This window comes from Planococcus citri, chromosome 2 (assembly GCF_950023065.1).
Source record: "Planococcus citri chromosome 2, ihPlaCitr1.1, whole genome shotgun sequence".
NCBI lineage: Eukaryota > Metazoa > Arthropoda > Insecta > Hemiptera > Pseudococcidae > Planococcus > Planococcus citri.
This window is the reverse complement of record NC_088678.1, coordinates 7,365,329-7,391,485: the sequence shown is the minus strand read 5'-3', so window position 1 is coordinate 7,391,485 and position 26,157 is coordinate 7,365,329. Positions and strand designations below refer to the sequence as shown.

Sequence of the window (26,157 nt, the reverse complement as noted above, 5' to 3'; positions counted from 1 at the left end):
GGTACCTATTTTAAATGCAAACTGGATAAACGTAATGCACACTCATACAAACAATAGAATAATATTAAAACAACATGATATGAAGAAACTGCGAATTATACTGTGTAGCAAATATTTTTTTTATGGGAAATTGTCGCATCTGCAGCGTGCATGAAAACTGTCGAATGTGACTCAGCAATCATTCCAGCAATACACTTACTGCAACTTGGTACTCAGTGTAGCAGTATTCGTGGCTGTCATATGGAACACACAGTGATTTATTCTCGGGAAGCAGTTTTCCAGGAATCAACACAAATTTGTTATGCATTAGGCCTACTCGTCCAACGTACAAATTTTCTCCTTTATCGTTATAACCTCCTAGAATTGCATTCTTAGGAAACCTACCATTTGTAGCAGGAACCCAAGAAATTGAACAGACATTTTGGTTATCTAATACAGCAACTTCGTATTCTTTGTACAAATATTCCAAGCCATTATTTGAAATGTATGAACAATGTAGTCTAGGATGTATTTTTCCAGGAATCAGGGCACCATTATGGTTTGCTCGCCCAACATAGATTGTATTTGAATAGTCATGTCCTCCTACAAGTGCATTGGCAGGTACATCACCATTAGATGCAGGAACCCAAGAGATTGAGCAGATACTTTTTTCTTTTTGCTTCAACTTTTCTTCTCGTTTTTGCAAAATTTCTTCTCTTTTTTTGATTTCAGCTTCAGATTTTTCAATATTTACTTCCTTCTGTTTCACTTCATCAATCTGTTTCCTTAAGTCTGTATTCGATTTTTCCAAATCGTTTTCTTTTTCATTCAACTGTTTTTCTCGTGTTTTTAATAATTCTTCATGGTTTTTGACTTCAGTTTCTTTTTTGTTGATTATGTCTTCCTTTTGTTTTACCTCTGCCTCTCTAAGTTTTACTTGGAAGTCAGTTTTATTGAGAGTTTCAGCTCGTTGCTTGATCACTTCTGACTCTTTATTCACGTTTTCTTCCTTCTGTTTGACTTGTTCTTCTTGTTCTTTGATGAATTTCAACTTGTTTATAATTTCTTTTTCTGCCTGATCAACGCTTTGTTCTTTTGTCCGAACCTGAGTTTCTCTCGATGCAATGTGTTCTTCTTTATTTCTTAGTTCCCCTCCTGTTTTATTGATGTATTCTTCTTTTTGCTTGAGCAACTGCTCTACGCTTTTTATTCCATCCTCTCGTTTTTCAGCCTCTTTTTCTTTCCAACTCAATTCAATGTCTCGTTTTTCCATATCTCTCGTCTTGGTTTCCAAATAAACTTGTATACCTGTTAACTGTTTAATCAGCTCGATGAAAGATTCTGATAGTGAATCAGATGTGTTTTCAGGAAGATCAGTAAAACGAATTGATTCACTTATGGAATGCGTGTCAGAATTATTCACATGGAATCCATCAACTGAAATGCTCAGAAGCCCCAAAAAAATGGTGAAATGAAGATATGATTTGGAATGCATGTTTTTCAGCGCGACGATTGTTTTCCTTGACTGGTTTTTGTTTTTCTTTTGTATTATCTGGTTATCCTGAAAAATGAAACCAGCAATTATTTTTGATTAGGTAAGCATTTGTATTTTTTACAATACCTACACCTAAATATGGCCATTAAAACGGACTCGTGGTATTGGCTTTTTACCAAATTCAAGTTAATCGAGTCGATTTGATTTCTCTATTTTTGGTTCACTTTGATCTTTAAAAATTTACCAACCCTATTGACAATTTCAAGTGGCAGAATGCTAGCAACAGTGCTAGCATGACCATGCTAGCACTGGTTGCACCATTTTGAACACCTTTCCTAGCATATCTGCTGGCAAACTGTTGCCAGCACAATGCTAGGAAAATGGTACTAGCACCACGCTAGCAGCATTTTTCTAGCATTATGCTAGCGATGGTTTGCTAGCAGATATGCTAGTACAGGTGTTCAAAATGGTGCCATTGGTGCTAGCATATTTCTAGCATATGCTGGCATACAATTGGCATAATTCTAGCAGGGGGACTAGCATTATGCTGGCGTCAGTTTGCGAGCAGATATGCTAGTACAGGTGTTCAAAATGGTGCTACTGGTGCTAGCATGATATTGCTAACTTTTTTCTAGCATATGCTAGCATGTGTTTAATATGTATAATACTAGAAGTGCATTAATTTCCTTATAAAAGAATAGGGTATTTTTAATTATGGTACGTTTCCCAAAAATATCGAAAAATGGGCAATTGCCCTACAATGCTAGTTTAGAACTAGCATTGCACTAGCATCTTGTGCTAGTATAAACTGAGTGCTTAGTTTGCCAACTTCATTCTTCTTAATTTAAACAGGAAACTGTATTGAGCTTATATTCGACTTGACTACATACTTCATCTAAGAGAAGTTAAGTGTATCATGATAAAGAACAACGCTAGCAATTTGCTAGCATTATGCTAGCACTTGACTGCTAGCACCTGGATGAGAAGTCTTTTAACAAAAATCCAGCACCATGCTAGTATTTTGACTGCTAGCTTTACCAAGGTTAGAATAGCGCTAGCAGTAGACTAGTGCAAGTTTACCTGTGATTGTATTTCTAGCATGTAACTAGCAGATTGCTAGCATGCCTTTTACCAGTTCACCTCATGCTAGCACCATTACAGGGTGCTAGCAATGCACTAGCAATATGCTAGTAGTGACTGCTAGCTGTACTCGGTGGTTATGCTGCTAGCATGTAACCAGCAAATTGCTGGCCTGTCTTTTGCTAGTTCACCGCATGCTAGCATCATACCAGTTCTATGCTAGGATGAATTTTCCAATAAAATGTCTGCTGGCAAAGTACTAAGTGCTAACACCATTCTAACTGGTAATCTGCTAGTTGATTCCATGCTAGCACCGTGCTAGTAATCTGCTACTAATGCTAGCATTCTGCTAGTAAAATTGTTGATTAGATAAATATTCTGCTACGATTAACTAGTGTATGGCTAGTGTACTTTTTACTAGCTTATATCATGCTAGCAACATGGTAGCTTTATGCTAGGAGAAACTGCCAGCATCGCTAGGTAATTATGATGCTAGGATATAACTAGCATGTTGCTAGCATACATTGTGCTAGCTCATCTCAGGCTAGTATTATGGTAGAATTTTTCTAGCAGGAGCTGCTGGGATCGCTCGATAATTATGGTGCTGGGTTTCAACTAGAATATCCCTAGCATACATTTTGCTAGATAATCTCACATTAGCAATATGGTAGCATCATGCTAGCAGGGACAACTGGCATTACTAGGTAATTATGAGGCAAGGATTTGACTAGCACATCGCTCGCATACATTTTGCTAGCTCACCCCTTGCTAGCGATATGATAGCATCATGCTAGTATGAACTGCTAGTATCACTTGGTAATTAAGGGGCAAGGATTTAACTAGCATATTGCTAGCATGCATTGTGCTAGCTCATCTCATACTAGATATATGATAGCATTTTGCTAGCGGGAAATGCTAGCTTCATTCAGTAGTTATGTTGCTAGCATGTAGCTAGCTCATTGCTAACATACTTCTTGCTAGTTTGTATCATGCTAGCAATAAACTGGAATTTTGCTAGCATGTTATGCTAGTTCATTTCATGCTAGCATAACGCTAGTATCATGCTAGTTTCCTGCTACTCATGCTAGGTGGGTGCTACTAATGCTAGCATTCTGCTAGTAAAATTGTCAATAGGGAAAAATATCGAAAAATTCACTTGAGTATGGGTCATTCCATGTCAACTCAACTAAAAAAAGGCGATTTTGAAAGGCATATCTTTCAATTTCGCTCAAATTTTTTTTACAATATCTACCCACCCAGTAAGTAAGAAAGCCGCAATCAGTTTGGTCCCAGCCCCCTCAGGGGGCGGGTGAAGGGGCTTCCATTATTTTCACATTGTCTCGAGGTACTCAACTTCAGCAGCCCATTCCTCCAAAACTATGATAATTTGATCAAAACTGATTTCACAGTTCGAAAAGGCATTGAATTTCGAACTTTTTAAGTATTTTAAAATTTTCAAAAGTTGAAAGTTGAACTTTGAAGTTGAAAGTTGAACTTTGAAGTTGAAAGTTGAACTTTGAATTTGAAAGTTCAAATTTTAAAATGGCGCTGTAAGTGGGAGCTACCATTTAAAATGTTGAAAAAATTTTCATAGATGTACATTTTGATACTTTTTCGAAATATTTAGGTTTCGAGATGGCACTCGTTGACGGAGGGGGAGCACCCCCACCCCGAATTATGGGTGAAACTTTCAAAAGAAAATCTGGGGCATGTGATATATCGAATGGTATGTTTTCGGCGACGCTGAACACGAATATGACGTCAGATATTTTATAGGACCTCATCCACGGCCCCCAGCACCTCCTCAAAGGGGGTAAAAGTTCAAAAAAGCGTTTTGTTCGTGTGACACATGGAATAGTTAGTATGTTTTTGGTGACGCTGAACACGAATATGACGTCAGATTTGTGATTGGACCCCATCTACGGCCCCCAGCACCTCTCCAAAGGGCTGCTGAAGTTGAGTACCTCGAGACAATGTGAAAATAATGGAAGCCCCCTCACCCGCCCCCTGAGGGGGCTGGGACCAAACTGATTGCGGCTTTCTTACTTACTGGGTGGGTAGATATTGTAAAAGAAATTTGAGCAAAATCGAAGGACATGACCCAAAAACGTTGGTTGAGTTGACATGGAATGACCCGTATCTTAAATTTTGGCTTATGGTGATTTATTTTCAAATAACACATTAACGTATGGTTCCCTACAGGTAGGTAGATACATATTTTCGTTTAGAAAATGTTAAAAATTACGTGGTAAATTAAAAAACTTACCTGATTATTTCGAGATGCAGTAAATAGGAGGTACAAAACATCCAGCAGCAAAATTTGATCTTCTTGACACAAGACACTACCTAACGTAAATAATCGAATGTTTCCTAAAGTAGCATTTCATACTTATCCCAATTTCTTGATGTGCTTTTTTATCACATTTCCGCGAAAAAAATGAGAAACCTATGCAGTCATATTTTGTGAATTGTTGAGTGAATATTAATTATGATGATTCATATTCGATGCACACGAAAATAGGTAGGTACTAATTTTAAAAAATTTGAATTAATCACGAGAATTTTCGTTTTAATATAAGGTACCTGTGTAAAAATATGTACCTAGGTACCTAAACATAAGAGTACCTTCAAAGAGTTGGTAATTTATTATAATGGCGTTTTCGTTCGCAGAATTTGGGCACTCCACCTTGGAGATATTTTTTGAGGGAAAAAATTGAGAATACTAAGAATTTCGCATCATATAAACATCTATTTTTGAAAATCAAACCGAATTTGCGGGTGAAATTTCTTTTTGAAAATTTCAACTTTTCTGTTCAAGTAGCCATTTTAAAATTTGGAAATCCAGACACTTGAAAAGTGGAGAATAACATTTCACCAAATTGATCAAGAAATACAGAAATTTGGTATAATAATACTTGCCTTATTTTTGAGCCAACGAATCAATTTTGAGCAGTTCTTGAAACCGCCGGCAAATTGAATATACTAAATCAATTGAAGGTTGTATCAACCCGTTTTGGAGCTTTCAGTGATATCATTGAAATTCCAGATTTTCATAAAGTGCCATAAAAACTGTAAAAATTACGTAGGTATTTCTAGCAATTGCCTATGCCTGCATGAACGCGATTGGTATTGGTTATATAGTGGCTGCTTGATCGATTATACTCCATTTTCCTAATATTACTACCTTCTGCCAGTTTGGAAACTTAGGTCGATACCAATATTTCTGGCCGTGATTTCAATTTTCGTAATTGAAAATTTGAGAAATAGGTATGCAGTTGAACTGGAAAAAATTGTGTTTGGAAGTGGGTTACCAATATACATCGACCCCATTCGTAGGTGTTGAAGTTCATTTCGACAGATTTTATGATCATTTTCAGGGAACTGAAATTATTAAACAATATTGTTGTAGGCTCCAAAATGGTCCAAAGCCGTTTCCAGCTGACTCGATGGTATAAAGTACATAAATTTTAGCTTAGCAGCTTCCTTGGGTGAAGTTTTGCAGCAATTTCAATGTTCAAAAATTTTCTGTAGGCTGCAGAACTGCTCAATACATTTCAAAGTCACTTCTATGTATTAAATTTGGAGATTTAAAAAAGAGGTATATATCCAGCTTTGTAGGTCAACTTGGCAACATTTTGATTTTGATTTTTTGACCTATATACTTGATTTTTAAGCAGACTTGGAAAGCCAGCCGAAATCTGATGCTTTTTGATGAATGTCGAAGAATTTGCTAATTACTGGTGTTTTTGTTCGCAGAATTTGGACACTTCACCTATTTTTTTGATAAAAAAAAAAAATGGAAAATGGAGCTAATTAGTTTGCAAGGTATGCATCCAACATACCTATTGATGTTAAAATCATCAATTTACGCACTTATAAACCCAATTGTAAGGGTGAGATATGGCCCAACCGCTATACGTGGTTTTTATTGTAAAGTTCTCGCAGCAAAGATTATTGAACTTATTCCATAGTGGGGACTGAAGGTTATGTGTACTAGTATATTCTCTATCCGAGGTTCCAAGCTCTGATCGTGAACCTCTAACAATCACTTGGTCCGGGTATCTCGAGCTAGCCTGTTCTAATGTCACAGAGTTAAACTACACAAGGCTAGAGTGGCCCAGTTCCACTCCCCCTATTTTATAATGTTACCCATCGCGTGGTGAATTTGTTGTATATGAACATTGATTACGTTATGTCGATTAATTAATGGTGCTATGGAAGAATCCCTTTTCGTTCCGGATCTAAGGGATGTCGACCCAATTGAACGTGTATCTACCAACCAATACCCTGCGACGTGCTTAGTATGAGTAGCACCCCGACGAGCAGGGAACGTGTACAGTGTTGAGGTAAGAGATGTATCCTAAATCTTACCCAGTTTTCTTCACCACCCTATTAATTATAAGTAGTGTAACTTCACCACACTTTTGTAATTAATCTCACTCGCTTATTGATTACAAGCTGGGCATGTTCCCGAGTTAGTTCTGCACAATCCGCATAATCGTGGCTGATTATGCTGCTGACAGTTTTCCATGTCAACACAGAATAATATTAACCTAGTTAAGATTATTTGGTATAATTATGCTAAACCATTTTATTCAATTACATCGAATATAGGAGTAAAATGATTTGTCTACTGTGTTTTATTTCATAGATAGATAGATTCAGAATTAGTGTTAAATTGGAGCGTAGAAAAGATTAACAGCCTCTTCTCTGAGCTAGACAAGTCCGAATAAATATTACTTCCCTAAGGAATATTTATTGGAATCCCCCAGGCATTGAGTTATTACCACCTTTCCACCTCTAACTAATCTTTCCCCGTCCCCTCTTTACACAATCTCATCATTTTTTGTGTTTTCGAAAAAAAATACAGCAAATTTTAGCATTATAATTTCATTGAGTGAAATTTTCTGAAAATTATCTCAATAACTTTCAAAAAATCTACCAATTGTAGGTAGTACTACTTGTAGAAGCTCCAGAACTGTTCGAAATTTCGAAATGGCTCGAAACCGTTTCCAATCAGCTCCTAGAGGACGAGGAGTTGAAATTAGGGCACTCTTTTTTTTTTAAAAAGTATTTTGGGAAATTCTCTTATCAGCTCACTGACGAGACTTGAAGACAATGATGCTGAATGAAGCATAGATGGTTGAAGGAAAAAAAAAAACAAAATGATAAAAAATCTCTTCCATAAGCCCAAAATGAAAAAAAAAAATCTAGAAAAAATTTATTACTCCTATTATAATTTAAATCGTACTCAATTCAACATTTAATACAATATTAAAAACACCATTACCACGCCAAGTAGACCACGAAACTATTTGATCAAAACATTCAGTAACATGCGTAGGCCTATTTGCCTATTTCCACAAAAATCTATTCTCCATCAATCAGCAAATCAACATCAATAAACATGTGACACTTTAACCTGCACCGAACCAGACAGATCCCTGAAAATAAAATTCATTTTTTTCACTATTCATGATCTAAACAACTCAAAAACATGGAAGAAAAAGATCCAATTACTCGTATATTGGTAAACTTAAAAATTATACTAACGGTTTTGAGTTGCCTTTCACATTAGCTATGAAAGAAGTAACGCCATATCCTTTGATATTAATTTCTAAAGACCATATCATCTGGGTGCTGTCTTTAACGGTGATTTGACGGGGGTATATGTCAGCTGCCTTATCATTCGGTAATGGAAAAATTTCAATGACTGTGTCTTTTGGCAGAGTGCAGCTGGATAAGGAACATAAAAACAGTTACAGGTAAGATCTACTGATAGGTAATGAATATTTGGTGAAAGGTGATGGGGTGTCTCAAAAGAGAAAACTTACTCGGATGTTAAATTGACAAAACGTACTTCGTGAAGGAAAGGTCGCAACGTATTGGGCGAAAAATGTAATTTGGCCCAGCTATGAGATGTAATTATAGCTGTTTTAAAAAAACAAAAGGATATTATTGTATAGTAAGTATAATGTGCTTCGAAAGTAATGAAGAGTATTTTCTTCTAAATAGTACGTACTCAGGAGAAAGATGGAACTCCAAATCATCTTGAATTCAAATGACTACCGAACTGATATCATTTGATCAGAAATGAATCCGGTTGAAATACACTCTGAGGGGCTTTGAGATGTCTTGATTGTCACTAGGTAACTTTTAATACCTACTTGAAAGAAAAAAAATTGTATCTACGCCGGAAGTATACAGTTGCACATATACGAGTGATGCTTAGTCGATTACGGCACAAAAATTAAATAGGTAGGTATCTGTATTTTAAAGGAAATTGATAAAGCTTTTCAATACTTTCGTCAGAAAATTGATTACATGTTATCTAATGAGTAAATTTCTCATATAATCATTCTGGGCACCTTATCACAAAACCATGGGTGAGTTCAAATTAGAAATAAATGTATAAACCATCGCCAAGTTTTTTATATTTTTTTATTCATTGAGGATTATCTATATTTTGCTAAAGTATCTCAACCCCATTTTCAACATGATTTATTTTGAATATTTGTACCTACAATATTTACATTGGAAAAAAATATTGTTTTCATCACAAAATGATGAACTTACTAATCTAATTTCATTAGGTACCTAGGTATTTACAAATCAACACATTTCATTGCTTCAGTGAAATTTCTAGGTGGAACGCTTGCGTCTCCTGTCTGGTCATCCCATTGAGGATGTGTTCACATTCTGCGTTTTATTTGTACATTGTTGTTCGCAAATGTTGAATTGTTCTTGTTTAATTTTCAAATCAGTTTCCCTTTTTTGGACTGCGTTTTCCTTAGCCGTGACTTGATCTTGTTGCTGTTGAACACGATTCGCTTTCTCATATACTTCATTTTCCTCATTTTCTAATTTCTTTTCTCTTTGTGTAACATCACTTTCTCTTTCACTCATCTTTTTTTCCTGGATTGTAATTTTTGCTAGTGTTTTAGTGATATTTTCTTCCTTCGAAGCAACTTGCAACTCTCGTTTAGTGATATTTTCTTCCTTCGATGCGACTTGCACCTCTCGGTTTTCTACTTCGTCTATTTGCTTTTTGACGTTTCTTTCTTTTTCAGTTATTTCCTGGTGTCGTTTATCCAGGTCACGTTCCTTGGCTTCCAATTTATTTCTGTAGGATGTGATATTGTTAACGTAGTCTTGGTGTGAATTATTGAATCTTTCAATCCATATTTTTAATGAGTCGTTGCTTCCAGCATTCATCGAACCAATTTGCAAATTATTAAGAGGATCTGGAATGTTGGCACTTTGACTTTCATGTGGCAGGATACACATGAGAAGCACTATCAGAGTGGATGATGAAATGGCTCCATGAATAGGTGATTTGAAATACATGATGTTCCTCTAGGAATGGATCTGCACAAATAAGAGGTTTTTTTTAAATAAATTCTGAAAAAACAAAAAATAATTGAATAGAACATTAGGTACCTATATGGATTAACTTAAGGGATCAAAATAATTCAAAATTGCATTCTGCAACATCATTTTTTTGCGTGATATCATTTAATGGCTTCTCATGAATGATTCTTTGAATCATATTAGTCAAATTTTTGTATTCTTTTTGAATCTTTGTAGAAAAAAATGACGCATGTTCAGATTCAAATTCATTTTCTACGATTTTGATAAAATATTTAAACATATGCATGGTTTAAAATTATTATTATCTAGACTATCTACTTACAGAAGGAGGCAGAATTGCGTAATAATGGTTAAATTCGCGAATCACAAATAACACTACCTCGAATTTTAACAGTGTGTTTTTTTTGGGAGGTTAGATTTATGAAAAAATCAAATTTCCCAAATTAGGTCTAAAAATTGAAAGAGAAACAAAATTTAAATCACGAACAAGAATCATCCAATTTTATTTTTAGGTAGGTACCTATGCTAAGGTATTCAAGAAAGTGAGTTTCTAACAGCTCAATCGATTTTTTTTTTCAATTCTAACATAATTTTAAATTTGAATAAAATTACAGTCTAAAAATAACCTTTCTTCAAAATTAATGGTTTCGAGTGCAGAGCTAAAAATTTTACGTAGAAACTTACCCGTTTCAGAAGTATTTTCCAGGATGGCAGAAATGGAACCGAATAGCAACTGATGTTTGCAAAACGAAAGCACAAATTCGAATGAAAGATGAGAATCAAACTGTTATCAAAAAGTGATAATTGGTGTGATATTCTCAACATTAGGTAAATAATACCTACGCCAATAAGAAAACGATAAGAATAAAAAAAATTAGTAATTTTTCCTCGTAAAACTATGATTTCCGAACTGCGTGGTATCTTATTTTTTTCTTCAAAGAAACCGATTTTATCGAATTCAGACATTTTTATCATTTTTAAAAATTTTTAATCCAAATGTTTAAAATTTTAAACGGAAACTTTTTACATCAATCTTTAATTATTTCTTTGAAATGAACTCAGCCCTCCTCAAATCCAAATTTATTTAAAAAAAAAAAAAAAAAAAACACCACTATCCATAGAAAATTTTGCTTTGTAAGTAGAAAAAAAATCTAACACCGGAAATGATTCTTTGAGGTGAAAACGCCTTCGAAGATATTTTGTACTCCCTCGTGTACTCTAAAACTCATAAAAAAATATTCAAATTTTATATTTCAGAAGTCGTATAGGTTGCATATCTTCTTCACCTTAAGGGGTGAGTATGATTTTTTGAAAGTTGTGTTTATGTGACTCGATTAAAAGCTGTTAGAGTATACGAAGGGACGGAAGGGTCGATAATAATTATCAATTAACCATCGCTGATTACGAAAATGTCATAAATTTCACTCTGCACACCATTTTCAACTTTGAAACTTTGAACTTTATCTTAAAAGCGTCAATATTTGAAAAACTTTGCACTTTTGAGCCAAACCAATACCAGAAATGGATTCCCGAGGTCTGAAAACCATATCTACGACCCTTCGTACGCCTCCAAAAACTCCCTAAAGCTTGGAAAAAAAGTCTAAAATTCCAAAATTTTTGATGCAGCGCTTTGATTGGTGAAAACAGGAACTTCTTTTGTTATCCTAATTTATATGGGGGGGGGGGAAAGAATTTAGAAATAGGTCTTTCTATATCCACATGAGAATCACAAAAGAACTTCTTCTTTTCACCGCCTGAAGCGCTGTTCTAACAATTTCGGATTTTGTTCTCTCTTTAAGAGAGTTGGTTCGCCTTTCGTATTATAGATAGCGCTGCATATTACGTTTTCAAAATTAATTTTTTTGGACCTGATCAAATACTATTACGATGTACCTACGAGGAGTCGATTATTACTAATTAAGTGTCGCTGATTACGAATATGTCATCTATTTCACTGCATACTGCATTTTTTCAGCTTTGAAACTTTTGAAATTTATATCAAAAGTGTCGATATTTGACAAATTTTGCATTTTTGGGTCAAACCAATACCAGAAATGGATCCCCATTATCCAAAGAAAATCGTTCAATCATCTAAATTGATTATATAAGCGCTGCATATTGAGGATTTTTGCAGCAGATTATTGCATTTTTCAGTATGTCTGTTTTATTAAAATTGCATAAAGTTCACTTAGAAGGCAGTTTATGATTAATTTCAATTTCGAAAAGGTTCTTTAAGCATTTGACGAGTTGACTACATTTTCTAACCAATTTTGGATGACTGAATTCTGATCTGCTGTCCATTTTCCTCACGCTCATTCCTCGATGAATTTTGTTTCATAATATTACCTACTACCTATTGTAGTTTTGTCAGAAATAATTTTTAAAAATGAGAATTTCTACAAAAATGAAGAACTTTAATGATTTTGAAATGGCGATTGGCGATAGCGATGTAAATAAATAGAAATGATATTAAATATTTCTACATTGTAAATATGTCAAATGAAAGTCAGAACTTCTGGTTTATTATAAAAACAGTTCAGTAGTAAGATAATTACAGCTTATACTAGTACATACAAAAATTAAGTTTAAACAATAAACAAGAATTATCGAGTTTTTTTTTGTTTGTTTTTGTTTTTACAGGGATTTTGACAGCTGTTATGAGAATCTGGATTTTGGCAGATTGATTTTGAATTTTACTGATTTTACATAAAGAAAGAAGACTTTCACAATTTTGAAAAATTGTAGTTAGAATCTGAAAAGTGTTTTTGAAAAGAGATTTAAAAAACGTCCAAAAACCATATTTTTGAAAATCCACTTAAAAAACATGTACGTACTTATTGGTTTGTACAATTAAGAATTTTAAAAATTTATTAAAATATTCACATAGACGTACAGAAACAAGCAAATAAGTACCCACATTAGATAGATCGGTACTGAAAAAAAAAAAACACTATACCTATTGAAGTTAGGACAAATACTTTAAGGAAGTATAAAAGCATACATTTTTAGCACAAAAAAATCATAGGAACGTCATGTACATAAGTATAATAGCTGTTGAAAAGATGAACGACCATATCAACAAAATCGTGAACTTTTAAGGAACTTTTGTATCACTAATGATATTTGTGTCACTATTGCTGTGTCTGTACAACACATAATGCTGGTAACAGAATAGAATATCAAATCCTAATGAAACCGAGCCTAGACCGAACTTGGTTGGGTCACCCATTATCGACTCCCAATCATCTGTAAAATTTTACACAATTGATTAAATAGGTAATAGATACAAGTGGGTACTCCAAAGAATAGGTAGGTACTAAAATGTTACTAAATTCTCACCATAGTTGTATGCATTGATCAACATCTGAGAGACGCTAAAGAAAGCTCCATTGAAGTCGAGTATAACGTTGAAGATACTCCAACCAACGGTACTTTTTCTTCTGTAATTCATCAAAGCCTGTAACAAAAAAAAATTGATTAATTAGATCATAGGTATTATGGTCTAAAATATTGAAAGATTTGATCGTTTTTGACAATTTCAAAAAAACGAAAAAAATTTATAAGTTTTTGGCAAGTTTTTGGCTACTTTTTTAGATTTTTTGAAATTGGCAAAAATGATCAAAAAAATTGGCACCACTGTATTTCAAAATATTTCCCCAATTTCAAAAATGGTATCTTTCAATATTTTGACTAAATTGACGCAAAACATTTGCGAAGAAAAAATTTTCAAAAATTCAAATTTATCCAAAAACAAACCATTTGCAAATTTTTAGCCACCCAGTAGAATAATTCTAAAAATGGTCTTGGATTCTGACGAAAACAGGACAAATCGATGCAGAATCTCAAATACTTCCATTTGGGACTGAGCTGAGCCATTTTCCCAAAATCAGGCTGGGTAAAGACAGGAGCGAAAAAAACACGATTTTTTCGAAAATGATCCCTCTTTGAGAGCCCATTTTCCCCCTCCAGAGGCAATTCCAAGCTGAATTTTTTTCTGAGTAACTTTCAACTCAAAATGAAGGTCTCTGCTCAATTTGTTCAGAATCCAAAAACTTACTTTTCCAAATACGAATTTTTGAATTTTAAAAAATGTTTAAAACCAAACAAAATACACTTATTCACCTGGAGAAAAAAATGTTTTTTTTTTCACTTTTCGAAACAAACTTTCACCCTCCCTTTGCTCAGGTCTGTTCGAATTTCATTTTCAAAATTGAGATTTTTAAAAGCTCAACATTCAAATTCTGAAATTTTAGAGCCAAAAAAATTGACAAATTTAATAAAAACGCATTGTTTTTCACCTCTTGGAATACGAATTTTTGAACGTTTTCGCCCTCGCTTCCTTCAGGTCAATTTCTATCTCTTTTCTAAACAGTGATCTGTCACGAGAAAACCAGCTTAGTGTCCAAAAAATCGATATCTTTTTTATGGTGGATATTAGTTGTACTTAGGGTGCTGAATCCAACTATGGGAGTTGAAACGTTCGCGAACGATTCTCTTGACCCTTAATCTGAGGTCAAAAAAATAGAGCAACTACAGTAAAAGTTGAAATTTTTTTTTTTGATTTCCTTGAAAGGTATGTTCTGGAGAGTCGAAATTCAAATTTTTGCAACAATCGGCCCACATTTGGAGGATTTGTGCCATATTTTGAAACTTGAGTAAGGCTTGAGCTGGAAAAATCAGTTCTTTTCACCTTGAACAAATTTGTTAAGAAACGTGATAAATTCAATAATAATAACGTATTCTTCATTAATAATTCATACTCGGGTAGTTTTTGCAACATTTTTGGCGAAAAATTCAAAAAAATTGAAAAAATTGATTTTGGGAAATTTAGATTATTGGACTTGGCAACCTTGAATGTGATGATCCTGAAAAAAATATCGGGTTATGTTGGCACTTATAGGGGCCAAAAGTGGTGTAAGTTTCACGGACCTACAAATTTTAGATCGCCTGGTCCCGCACAACAATTGTCGACGTCGACATTTGCATCGACTACGTTTTTTTCCAACATAATGATGGAAAAGTGATCAATTAATTATTTAGTAGGAATCTTCTGTCCCTACAAAAACCAGGTAAATTAAAATTTTCAAAATTTTCTCATTATTTCTGATACCTCGACATGCCAGATCGACATGTGGATGTAAAATTCGATGCTCGAAATTTACATCTACAACTATGTCGACCACTTTTTCAGAATTAAAATTTCTGTTTTAGTGTTTAAAAGTTTAGTAAACATTCAAAAATATGATCTTGTTCAATGAGGAAAACAAATTTTTTAGGGCATTGATGAAATTATTCACTTTTCCACAGTTTGGAGTTGTAGATGATATGAGGTTGATATTATGGATGTATTTGTTGATGTCGAATTTCACATCAACATTAACATCAACATGTCGACATGAAAATGGAAGTCCGTTTTAATGAAAATCCGCACAAAATTTTACAAATTCGCCCTCATGACGGCGCTAAATGAACTTTCAGTTAACATATGAGGGCGAATGGCAAAAATTCGCCCCACACTTGGCACTCAAATGAAATTTCACCCAACACATAGATGCAAGTCAAGATAGTTCGCCCTCTTCATGGCGCTTGAAGAAAAGATCGCCCTACACATGTGAGCAAATTATGAAATTTTGCCCTACACTTGGCGCTATGATAAAATTTTTGCTAATACTTTGAAACAAGTTGTGATGTTGACATCCGGTTGGTCTCAGGAATTACTGATAGTCTATTAATAACTCTATCGCTTCGCATTTTTCAACTGATTAACTACCTAACAAACACTCAGTGGCTGAGAGAAATGTCCAGTTGTCTGTTACGAACAGTTTGAACGCGTCTTATATTATGTAAAAATGATCATTGAAAACGTAAATGGTGTGTTTTTGAATCCTTTTGTATAGAAGTGATTTTTATTAAAGGTACAGTGTAACATAATTTTTGTTTGAAAAAGTTTAAAGTGCAGTGCTATGTGATTTTTTGAATGAAACAGTGTAAAAGTGCAGTTTAATGTGGTTTTTTGATTCGACTAGATATGATTATTTTCAACCAAAATTAAATAAACATTTTGGCCCCGGCACCTCCTCCCTGGGCCGGTGAAATGCTTCCTTGCGTGAGACTTTCCCAAATTTTATTAAATTGGGTTCTTATGTACTTTTTTAGTTCTCTGGTGGGGTTTTAGTTTAGATGGAAAAATTGAGAGTGAGATTACTGTGTTGAGTGTGTGAGAGATCACAGTGTTGATGCTTGGTAGTTAAGTGGACTTTGCTCAATGCTGTTTTCAGCACGAGCAATAGACACATCAGAGAAAATCATTTTTTGGAAAAAAAATTTAAAATTTTTAAACTCAAATTTTATAACTTTATGAAGCAGGAGGTCGACATAAATTTTGATGTGAATGTCGATCCATTCTCATCCGTCACTTTTGGATGCCCCATGTCGATGTGAATTTCGACCCTGTGTCGAGCCTATTGTCGACACGAATGCAGATCAACATCAGTCGACAACTACATCGACAACTAGCTCGAAACAGGGTCGAAATTCACATCGACATGTGGCATCCAAAAGTGACGGATGTGGATGGGTCGACATTCACATCGAAATTAGCATGGTCATTGTTGTATGGGATACACAGAGTCAAAACTTCAAATGCCCTTCCTGTAAAATTTACGTTTTGGACACTAGGTTGGTTTTCTCGTGACAGATCACTAAAAAAATTCCATATTTGAAACTTCTATCTTAATAAAAGTACCTACCAAGTACATATCAATTGATAAAATTCTCATTTCATCTCCTATTTCATTTCAGAAACTCGTCATTTTATTCGGCAAAATTGACATTTTTTTCTCATACTGATCGGCAAATTTTCAATCTCCCTCCCCCTCCCCCTTCCTTCCAAAAAATCTCTGTTTTGTTTCTGTCAGTTTGACTTATTTTTTGCAAAATTAAATAGGTAAGTAAAAACGAAAAAAATAAAAATAAAATTCAAGTATCTAAACCTCAGAAAAACCAGGAGGAGAAAAATTCTGAAGGGGAAGGGAAAGAATTTCGAGAGCCCATTTGGTGCTCCACCACGGATCCCGAACTGACCCAGTTTGCACCGGTTTCGATTCATATTATTCCATGATAAAAAATTTTGTAAACGACTCTAGAATTATTTCGTTCTTCAAAAATTCAATTTTTTCTTTTTTAAAACTGCTCTTTGCCAGCTCTATAGGAGTTTTAATACTTATTACAGAACTCTTTCAAAATTTACTGACCTGAGGTACATATTTAATGATGGTCACGCATAATTTGATGTAGGAACAATAATACAAGAAATCCAGCCAGTGAATAACACCCAAAGAGGCAGTGATACCAGACGTCAAAATCACCAACCCGAATGATGAAAGGATCAGTCTCGCAGTCCATGAAATTCGCTGGTCCGATCTCTGTGAAAAAATGAATCATCGTTTGATTAGATACATAATTATAATTCTAAATGTGACGATAAGAGAATCATTGATAGAATTCGTACTTCGTATATGTAACATTGAATCATTGTCAACACCGATGCAAAAGTTCCATGAGTGGAGAAAAGTAGGTCGTTGACTTGCACAGGGTTCAAACCGGTAGGATGTCTTTTAAAATATTCTTTCTGTCAAAAAAAAAAAACAAAAAAAACGAATAAGTTGAAAAAAAATATTTGTGTCCAAATTTTCGAAGTTATTATTTCCTTTGAATAATTTTTATCTACAGTACCGGGTGACCAAGAATAATGGGATTTCGATGTTATCAAAAAAGAGGGAAAATTCCCGTTATGAAAATTAGAAAATTAAATAATCATGTAAAAAATGGCGTTTGAGTGATTGTTTCAATGAAATACGAAATAATCTTTCATTTTGCATCGAAACAATAATTCGAAAGCACTTTTTCCAGTTTTTAATTAGGGAATTTTTTTTCCCTTTTTGGCATATCAGAACATTACAAAACCCATTATTCTTGGTCACCCGGTATCTACTCGTAATAATGATAATTTACCTCTATAAATGAAATATACAGCATGCCCATGTTGTACAACGAGTATGAAAAAAATCCGACAATATTTAATGCGCAATAATCAAAGTTCAGTCCTACCACACTGCAACAGAGCCAACGAAATTTTCAGAAAAAATTATAAATACGTAAGCTTAATTTAAATACAAAATACATATGTAGGTAGGTACTATTGTAAATTTGATCAAGTGAACTGTGATATCTTTACCTTTGACGAACGTAATTCTCGTATATTTGAGGATAAAATGAAATAGTACAGGCAGTAAAATAAATCCATCCCACAACAACAGCTAATATTATCAGGAAACGAATTTTTCCAACGGTTATGTGCAGAACAGCTTCATCTTCTCTGCGAATAGGTAGGTTCATTAGGTATATCGTTTATTGTGAATTCAAATTCTTCAATAAAATTATAAAACTCTTTGGAACCTATTATAGATTACTTACAATAACTGAAAGCCATTAACTTTGGTTAAAACTACAGTGGAGCCGGGTTCTTTGGCGCATACTTCGAGTGACCATTCTGAGTTATTATTGACAACGATACTTTCAGGAGAAACGTGCGCTATTCTGGGAGATTCGACATCGAAATCGATGGTGGTGTTTTTCGGAAATTGAGTACTGAAACGAAATACAAACACATAAATTGAATTTTAATCACTTCTATACTTCTGAGTTTGATGAATAATAATCGGTAGGTCTATAATTCTTACTTAGTCGACAACCGGACAATTTCACATTTGGTAGTGAGAGGTTTTACAATATCAGGATCAAATTGTAACGAACCCAAAGCACACGATAAGATTGCTAAAATCATTTTAAAAAAATTGATTGATGAATCCGTCGTTGGATTAAATCAATTGAGAGTGATTTATACATACAAATAATAGGTAATAATAAAAATACTTAAGTAGGTATAGGTAAGTAACTAAGTAAGAAGGTAAAAATTTAAAATAAATAAATACCTGAATTAAATATCAAATGCCACACCAAATTTCTACTCATTTTCACAGTTTATATTTTCGATGATTTTTAACCGCTAAAAACACACACAAAATAATAATGTTACAATGTCCGAAGTTAATCACGTTTTTGACTACTGTCTACTGTGTCGAATATTTCGAGATGATTTTATAAAACGGGTTTCAAAACGAGTTTTAAAACGAATGGAAAATGAGAGTGTACCCAAACTCGTAGGTACCTAAAAAAATGATTATCAGCGATGTGATTTCCGTTTTAAAATAATCATCACGTTGTACTACGCTGTCTACCTACATCCTAAACTTTTTTTTATTTAGGTGAAATCATTAACAGAGGAGATAAATTTTCATGTTGATAAATTCATATGTACTTGGATAGGGGGGATGAAGAGTCCAACTGCAAATCTAACTTTATATTCGTGTTCAGCGAGCTCGATTCATATGATAACGATGCCCTTGTTGTTAATCTTATTTTGCTCTAAAATGGGAGGGGGAAAACCCATGGACTCAAAATGGAGTTCTTAAGAAGTTGTTTGGTTTTTTTACTATTTTTAGAGGCCTGCATGCAAAATTTCAGAACTACATACAAATACATATATCACATGGCCATATCATTTTTTTGGCGGTACCATGACACAAAAAACACATTTTTGAGTGTTTTTTTAAGTTTTTGAAAATGACTCACTTGGAGGAAAAATTTTAAAAAATTCCAATAAGTAATAGTACCCATGCAGGTATGTTTTTGGAAGAAAAAAATTGTGTGTGCTTGATATATGAATTAGGTTCGAAAATATGGCGGTTTCAAATTTTCCTTTGTCATATCTCCTCTGCGAGGAGGGGGGGGGGGGCAAAAAAATTTGAAGAAATACACATGGCTAGACTGATGTCTCCTGTATATATTTTGATTGAATTCAAAAATTTTTGTTCAAAACTCGTTGAAGTAAGTATGATTTTTTTTCTCAAAAAAAGCTGCAAGGGACGAGATGGGAGGGATTTTTAGCTGCAACATTTTTTCAAAAGGTACCCAACAATGTTTCATCAAAATTTCAAAAATCCGAGGACAGGGCATTCAATTTTTTCACCTGGGAGTACCCTTCAATCACAGGAAGGTGTAATAATGTTCAGAATAAATAGAGATATCAGAAAAATATATACTACCCTGATTCTTCCAAGGTTATGAGATTTATGCAAAGAGAGGTACATAGTAATTGATCAATTATTAATCGTCAGGGTGGATCGGTCGTGAACAACAAATGGGGAAGGATTTTGAGCAGATTCAGCAGAGATAATAATTCTGAGCTGAAAGTTTTTGAGAAAAAAGTTTAGCTCCAGAGAATGACCAATATGACCATACAGGGAAGATGCGGGCACCCGAAAAAAGGGAACCTTTGAAAAAAATCGTTGGTTTTTTTGCTCCAGCCCCCACTCAAACTGTTTTGAAAACAAAAAAATGCTCAGTCCCAAATGAAAATATTTGTAATTCCACGCTGATGTAGGCCATTTACATCAAAATTCAAGACCACTTTTCGAGTTCTACTGAGCAGTTGAGAATTTTTAAATCACTTATTTTTGGGTAAATTCGTGTTTTTAAAATTTTTTCTTTTCAAATATTTCGTAATAATTCATCCAAAATATCTCAAGATATCACTTTTTAAAGCTGGAAAAATATTTTGGAACTCGTAGGGTCAATTTTTGGGCCATTTTTACCTATTTCAAAAAACATGAGAAAAACAACAAAAACTAATTGAATTTCTTCATTAGGAAATTATGTGATAATGACAAAAAATTGGCACCACTGGGTTCTAAAATATTTCCTGAGTTTTAATTGACTCAAAATCTCCATTTACAATTTTTTGGAACTAGGGGTAACGGCCCAGTTTTTTTTACCCTCTCTAGTTTTTTTTACCCCCCAAGAATTTTCTGAAAAATAAGCCACCAAAGTCATGAATCGAATTGAAAACCATATCAACATGTTTTGTGGTTCTTTTGGAACACAATGTCCTTGAAAAACTGCATTTTCCATTTAATCTTCATGGTTCAGGAGACTTTGAAAAATGTGATGTGAATTTTAGTCGATTTTCTTAACAAAATTTTAAAAAAGTGTGTTTTGATTTTAAGGATTGGACGCACTAATTTCCATCAAAATGAGTTCATGAGTACATCGCTGAATTCTACACGCTCTGGTCTATTAGATGAGCTGGTTAGTTTTCATCAAAATTGTTTTCTAAAATTTTTTAGAGGGGGTAAAAAAATAGGGAACGATTCAAGCCCAGTTTTCTATTTTTTTACCCGGTAAAAAAATAGAAAATCCATATTGATTTTTGTTCTCTAATTTTTTTACCCCCCACTATTTTCACAATTTTTGCTCGCTGAAGACCGTTTAAAGGCGTGATATAAATTTTATTCATTTTTGGGGAAGTTTTGAATGTATGGCTCTGAACTTTTGTAAATAATATTGTCTAAAAAACACTTTCTACAGTTGATTACATCAATGTAAATAATCAACCAAAAAATTGAATAAAATATGATTGATACCCCTCTAATATAGGTTGTCTGTGAAAGCAAACAAAACAAAAACGGGTACAAAATTGAAGACCTTAAGTATAGCAATAACATGGAAACAGAAAATTGTAGCAGGAACTTTCACCATCTACATATATCCGCAAAAAATGTCTAAAAAATAGTTTCTTGTGAAAAAATGCGTTCATCTGGTGGTCCAGGAATTTTAAAGTCCAAAAATACGTGTATTAAATTTTTTTGTTGAAAATTTGCACAAATAATCTTTATAAATTCTCAATTTTATTCTCAATTAGGTTTTCAAGCAATGAATACACTAATGATAACGGAAAGGGCACTTTTTGGCATGATTAGTTAATAATTTGTCAGGAAACGTTGAATCTATATTGTTACTATTGAAAACACAGAAAAAATTGGGGGGTAAAAAAAATAGCGAACGGGGGTAAACGAAATAGCGAATGGGGGTAAAAAAATTGCGAACTCGTTTTTTTGCAAAAAAAAAATTTTTTCTGGCGAACCTAATGAAATTAAACTTTTGGCAAACACTGGATCTTGTCAACGAATGTTTGCTGATTTCAATGCGCTTTTCAGTTTTTCTCTAGCTTCATTAGGTCAGAAGAAATTTCAAGATATGTCCTTAGGGGGGTAAAAGAATAGGGCCGTTACCCCTAGGTCATCTTTCGCAAAACAGGTTGGGTAGGGGCTGGAGCAAAAAAAAAACACAATTGTTTCAAAAATGTTTCTACTTTGAGGACCCATTCTGGCACCAGGAGCACCTCCGGAGCTAAAATTCTTCCAGAGTAACTCTCAACTCGAAATGAAAGTCTTTATTGAATTTGGTCGAAATCCTCTGACTTTTTTCGCGATCCATCTCAATAATCATGTTAGAGAAAACTTTTCTCAACTTTTCGAAGTTTTATTTTGTTTTTCGAAATTTGGGAACCCCTGAACCCTATCTCTGGTCACCCTAGAGGCCAAAATTTATATCTAGATTAATAATACAGTAAAATAAGGATTTCACCATGGAATAAATTGGGGGAACATTTTTTTTGCGCCAAAATGCTCAGGATGGTGTCCTAAATGACATACTAAAACCCACCCTAAATCCGCGAGGTGCTTCTCCCCCCAGATCCACATTTGTGCCCCATAACACAGTTTTTCGCCATTTTCTCTCCCGCATTGCATTTCAGCGAAAAATATGTAGCTAGATAAAAGAATCTACGTCAAATTTCCGATCTAATGATGTATCAACTTTCCTTGTATGTTCGAGGGGGGGGGGGTGCAACTACAACCATTCAAAAAAGGGGGGTTTCCTGAAAAATACATAAAAGATATAGGCGCCTAAGGGGGGTGAAATGGTCCCCGAAAGCGTTCGAGTTGATATCAGCATGGAAGGTGGGTACGATGGAGAAACTTGCGCGTGAAAAATTTCAGATCCACAATCCTTCCCCTTTTTGGGGACCTCCCCCCCTTTTCTGAAATTTTAATAACATTTCTCTCAGTCCCATTTCAACCGATTTTGAAAATTTTCCTAGAAGTTATGTATATCCTTAGTAGGTATCCCCACAAAAATTGTCAACCCCCTCCCCTCATATTTACCCCTCAAAGCGGCGTTTTTTTCATTTTTTTATACCTATTAACAATCAAGATTGCGAGGTATAGTTTTATAAGCACGTTTTTTGGATGTAATTTTGACCCCCATACATCATGTACCTACTTCTTTCGAAATTTTTGCTTTGGTGCCCCGCGCTGAAAAGTTGAAAAAAGGTGTCTTAAGGGAGTGGGGGGGGGTGATTTTGGAATTTTGTGAAACATGAATATCAATGAGTAGGGTGTCGTTTTCTTATAATTCGATACCGCAATGAGCACGAATATGACGTCAGATTTGGTTTTACACTCACACAGCCCCTCCGGACCCCTCAGCCTCATCCCTCAATCTTAAAGATCTTAAAAATAAACTTACTTTGATAATTTTCGTGTCGTTTTCTTACGATTCGATACTGCTGAGCACGAATATGACGTTAGTTTTTCTGCTACACTCGCACAGTCCCACCTTTACCTTATGAAAAAATTTTGCAGACATTTTTTTTCAATTTTTTTTTGGAGAACACCATCCTGAGCATTTTGGCGCAAAAAAAATTTTCCCCCAATTTATTCCAAGTTTGAGTTCTTATATGAGCTAATTTGACTAGGTAATATCAACTTGAAATATGTAAGTACATCAATTGCAATTTCATAGACATTAATCCTCGAATTTTTTTACCTGCAACGAATGCATTTTTGCAAAGTGAAAAAAACCTGACTATAAGAAAAATGAGTGAAAGAATCGAAAATTTGACTGAGATTGAATTTCTAATCATCTATGAGCTATTAATTTTTTTTCTAGAAGGATTCACTTTTAAAGTATTTACAAGAAAACTGCACATTGTAAAATTTGAGATGAGATGCTCTCAACTTTGAGACGTCTGGAGGCTAAAAGAAGGATTTTATGCCAAAAGTGATAAGAACAAAACTTGTAGAAAATTTAATGTTTGATCATTTTTGTGCCACTATTTTATTCTTCAGAAGACTTTATTTTTACTTAAGATGGGTTTTTCTTAAAAACTACCAATTCTAAATTTGAGATGGGTGCTTGAAACTTTCAGACATTTTGGAAATTGAGCAAAAAGTTTTACCACCAAATCGATGAGGATCAATTTGAAAGAAAACCAAATTTGCAACCGTCCTTGCACCATGTACATATTTTCATTTCTGGAAGGCTTCGGCTTCAATTTTGAGATAGGTATTTGCAACAAAAAAACTGGAATTTTTCAAAAGGTCTGGCCCAAATTCGATTTTATACAAATTGGTGCTGATCCACCCCCTCCCAAGCTCGTTGTTTACTTGTTTTTCAAATTGAGGGAATTGAAATTTTTTTACAACAATTTTCAATTAAAAATTCACGGTTTTCAAGTTTTCTAATTTCATCGATTTTATGGATTTTCAAGTTTTGACTCAAATTGGGAGCTAGAAGAGATTGAATCAATGTCTTTTGACTTTTGATATGGCTCAGCGTTGACAACCCAAAAGAATTCTAGCCAAACAAGCCCGATTGGGGACCCTTCAATAGAAAAAGAATTATCAAATTTTAAATCCATGCCTACTTCAAAAATAAATACAGAAAAATGTTATCAAATAATAGCAATTTTGCCATTTTGTAAAAATTATATTCATCAAAAATTGATATCTACCTATCTATCTGAGCATCATAAGTTGAACACACAATCAACAAATTAAACGAGTCGGACACGATAATCAAAAAAAAGATAAATTTCACCAACACAATGCCATATTTACCAACTACACTATAGAATAGAAATAAATACCGAAAAAAAATAATAAAATAAATCAACATACCAGAGAGAACAACGATCACAAAATCACACCAGCCAAAACGAACTGAACCCTTCACCGGATTCAATTCAAAAAGAACTCAATTCTTTAACAACCGACAGAAATACCCTAAGATAGAGCTTAACGAGTAATCTCAGATGCTCAAAAATTACAAAGCTAACGTTGTTCAAGTACAGGTACGGTGCGTTTATGCCTAGGCTATTAAGCTTTTTTACAATATCAGTAATCCGTGTTTAATCTGCAAATTGCATATTGTTACTTGAAACAATCATACCTAACTGATAAAACCATATCTGACTTTTTTATGTAATTTTAATCATTAAGTTCACAATCAACATTGTAATCTGCGAGAGTATTAATTTCTCTCACTCTCTCGCTCTCTCTTGAAAAAAAAAATCGATAGAGAACAGATGTTCTCTGTTCAGTTGTTTCAAACAAGTGAATTGGTAATATCGCGAAAAATGAAAGAGTGTTACTGTTCAAAGGTGAAAATATTTGGCGATAATAATCAATCAGTCTATTATTGAACGAATTGAGAATGGAATTTTTTTCCGAAATTAATAAGTGCGGCGGAATGAGATTTTTACGACGTGATTCTCGATTTTGAAGATAGTTTTAAAAAGCTGTTTGAGTTGAAAAATTGTTTTTTAAAAATATTCCATGTTAGGCATACTTATACGTTAAATTTTTAAGCACAAGGGGTAAGTTTATTAGACATGTAGGTAAATCAATATGAAGATTTTGAGTTGAAAACGTATAGTAAAAAAATTTATCAAAATTTAAAAAATTGAAAAATATATTGTTTACTAGGAGAAAAGAGAGAGAGAGGGGTGAGAAGTACCGGATTTTTAAATTTTTTTCCCCCTTAAAAACATTTATACCCGTTCAAAATTATTTCTGAACCTTTTTTACTTTTTTTTTTTCATTGTTATAGAGGCACCATTGATTAAGGATATTAAGGATTCGAAATTTGTATCAAGCTTCAGAAAATTACGAGCGCGAAATGAGAACTTATTCGAAGAAAACCACGCAACAAAATATATCAAAAAGCTTCGGAACCACTAACTCTTTCATGAGTATTGGTAACACTCGTATGACTCGTACGATGTACGAACATTATTATTATGATAATAAGAAAACCCAATTTTTTAATCAAGATCCCCTCTCTTCCAAACAACGTGTCTCGATAATGCATTTTAAATATTTATCTCAATCGTTAACCTCTTATCTTTTGAAATTAATTCAAAGCGAAATTTCGCATCTTTGTTTTGACTGCTGCTATACCTATACCTGTGAAAGTATTACCTGTACACT

General features: G+C 34.0%; 3 protein-coding genes across 5 annotated transcripts; all 3 read right to left on the bottom strand.

Moving 5' to 3' along the window:
• LOC135834387 (golgin subfamily A member 6-like protein 6) lies at positions 1 to 1,534 on the bottom strand. The gene has a single exon (XM_065348248.1). It carries the CDS (start codon positions 1,472 to 1,474, stop codon positions 179 to 181), a length of 1,296 nt encoding a protein of 431 aa, XP_065204320.1. The 5' UTR covers positions 1,475 to 1,534; the 3' UTR covers positions 1 to 178.
• A 6,219-nt stretch (positions 1,535 to 7,753) lies between these two features.
• LOC135834386 (uncharacterized) lies at positions 7,754 to 10,746 on the bottom strand. Of its 3 annotated transcripts, none has more exons than XR_010556664.1 (5): positions 10,610 to 10,746; positions 8,577 to 9,955; positions 8,389 to 8,485; positions 8,108 to 8,290; positions 7,754 to 7,998 (listed from the first exon to the last, which is right to left on the bottom strand). XR_010556664.1 is itself a non-coding variant. In XM_065348247.1 (4 exons), the coding sequence occupies exons 1-4, from the start codon at positions 8,602 to 8,604 to the stop codon at positions 7,953 to 7,955; spliced, it is 354 nt and encodes a 117-aa protein (XP_065204319.1). In that variant the 5' UTR covers positions 8,605 to 8,824; the 3' UTR covers positions 7,754 to 7,952. The 3 variants fall into 3 exon arrangements, 1 of the variants encoding a protein (XP_065204319.1); XR_010556663.1 differs by having other exon boundaries at positions 8,577 to 9,922; XM_065348247.1 differs by lacking the exon at positions 10,610 to 10,746 and having other exon boundaries at positions 8,577 to 8,824.
• Positions 10,747 to 12,425: 1,679 nt separating this feature from the next.
• On the bottom strand, positions 12,426 to 25,924 carry LOC135834385 (cystinosin homolog). The gene is made up of 11 exons (XM_065348245.1): positions 25,756 to 25,924; positions 24,847 to 25,081; positions 18,919 to 18,992; positions 18,667 to 18,760; positions 18,401 to 18,574; positions 18,162 to 18,302; positions 17,939 to 18,038; positions 17,436 to 17,555; positions 17,179 to 17,349; positions 13,265 to 13,382; positions 12,426 to 13,171 (listed from the first exon to the last, which is right to left on the bottom strand). Exons 3-11 carry the CDS (start codon positions 18,956 to 18,958, stop codon positions 13,020 to 13,022), a joined length of 1,110 nt encoding a protein of 369 aa, XP_065204317.1. The 5' UTR covers positions 18,959 to 18,992; positions 24,847 to 25,081; positions 25,756 to 25,924; the 3' UTR covers positions 12,426 to 13,019.
• Between the last annotated feature and the right edge of the window lie 233 nt (positions 25,925 to 26,157).

Coding starts and splice junctions, on each gene's coding strand:
- LOC135834386 (XM_065348247.1), bottom strand. CDS start 8,604: ATGATTTGGAGTTCCATCTTTCTCCTGA. Junction 8,291..8,388: donor TTTGTCAATTTAACATCCGA/GTAAGTTTTCTC, acceptor TTCCTTATCCAG/CTGCACTCTGCCAAAAGACA. Junction 7,999..8,107: donor GTGAAAGGCAACTCAAAACC/GTTAGTATAATT, acceptor TTTTATTTTCAG/GGATCTGTCTGGTTCGGTGC.
- LOC135834387 (XM_065348248.1), bottom strand. CDS start 1,474: ATGCATTCCAAATCATATCTTCATTTCACCATTTTTTTGGGGCTTCTG.
- LOC135834385 (XM_065348245.1), bottom strand. CDS start 18,958: ATGAGTAGAAATTTGGTGTGGCATTTGATATTTAATTCAG. Junction 17,350..17,435: donor TTCAATGTTACATATACGAA/GTACGAATTCTA, acceptor ATTTTTTCACAG/AGATCGGACCAGCGAATTTC. Junction 13,172..13,264: donor GATCAATGCATACAACTATG/GTGAGAATTTAG, acceptor AAAATTTTACAG/ATGATTGGGAGTCGATAATG.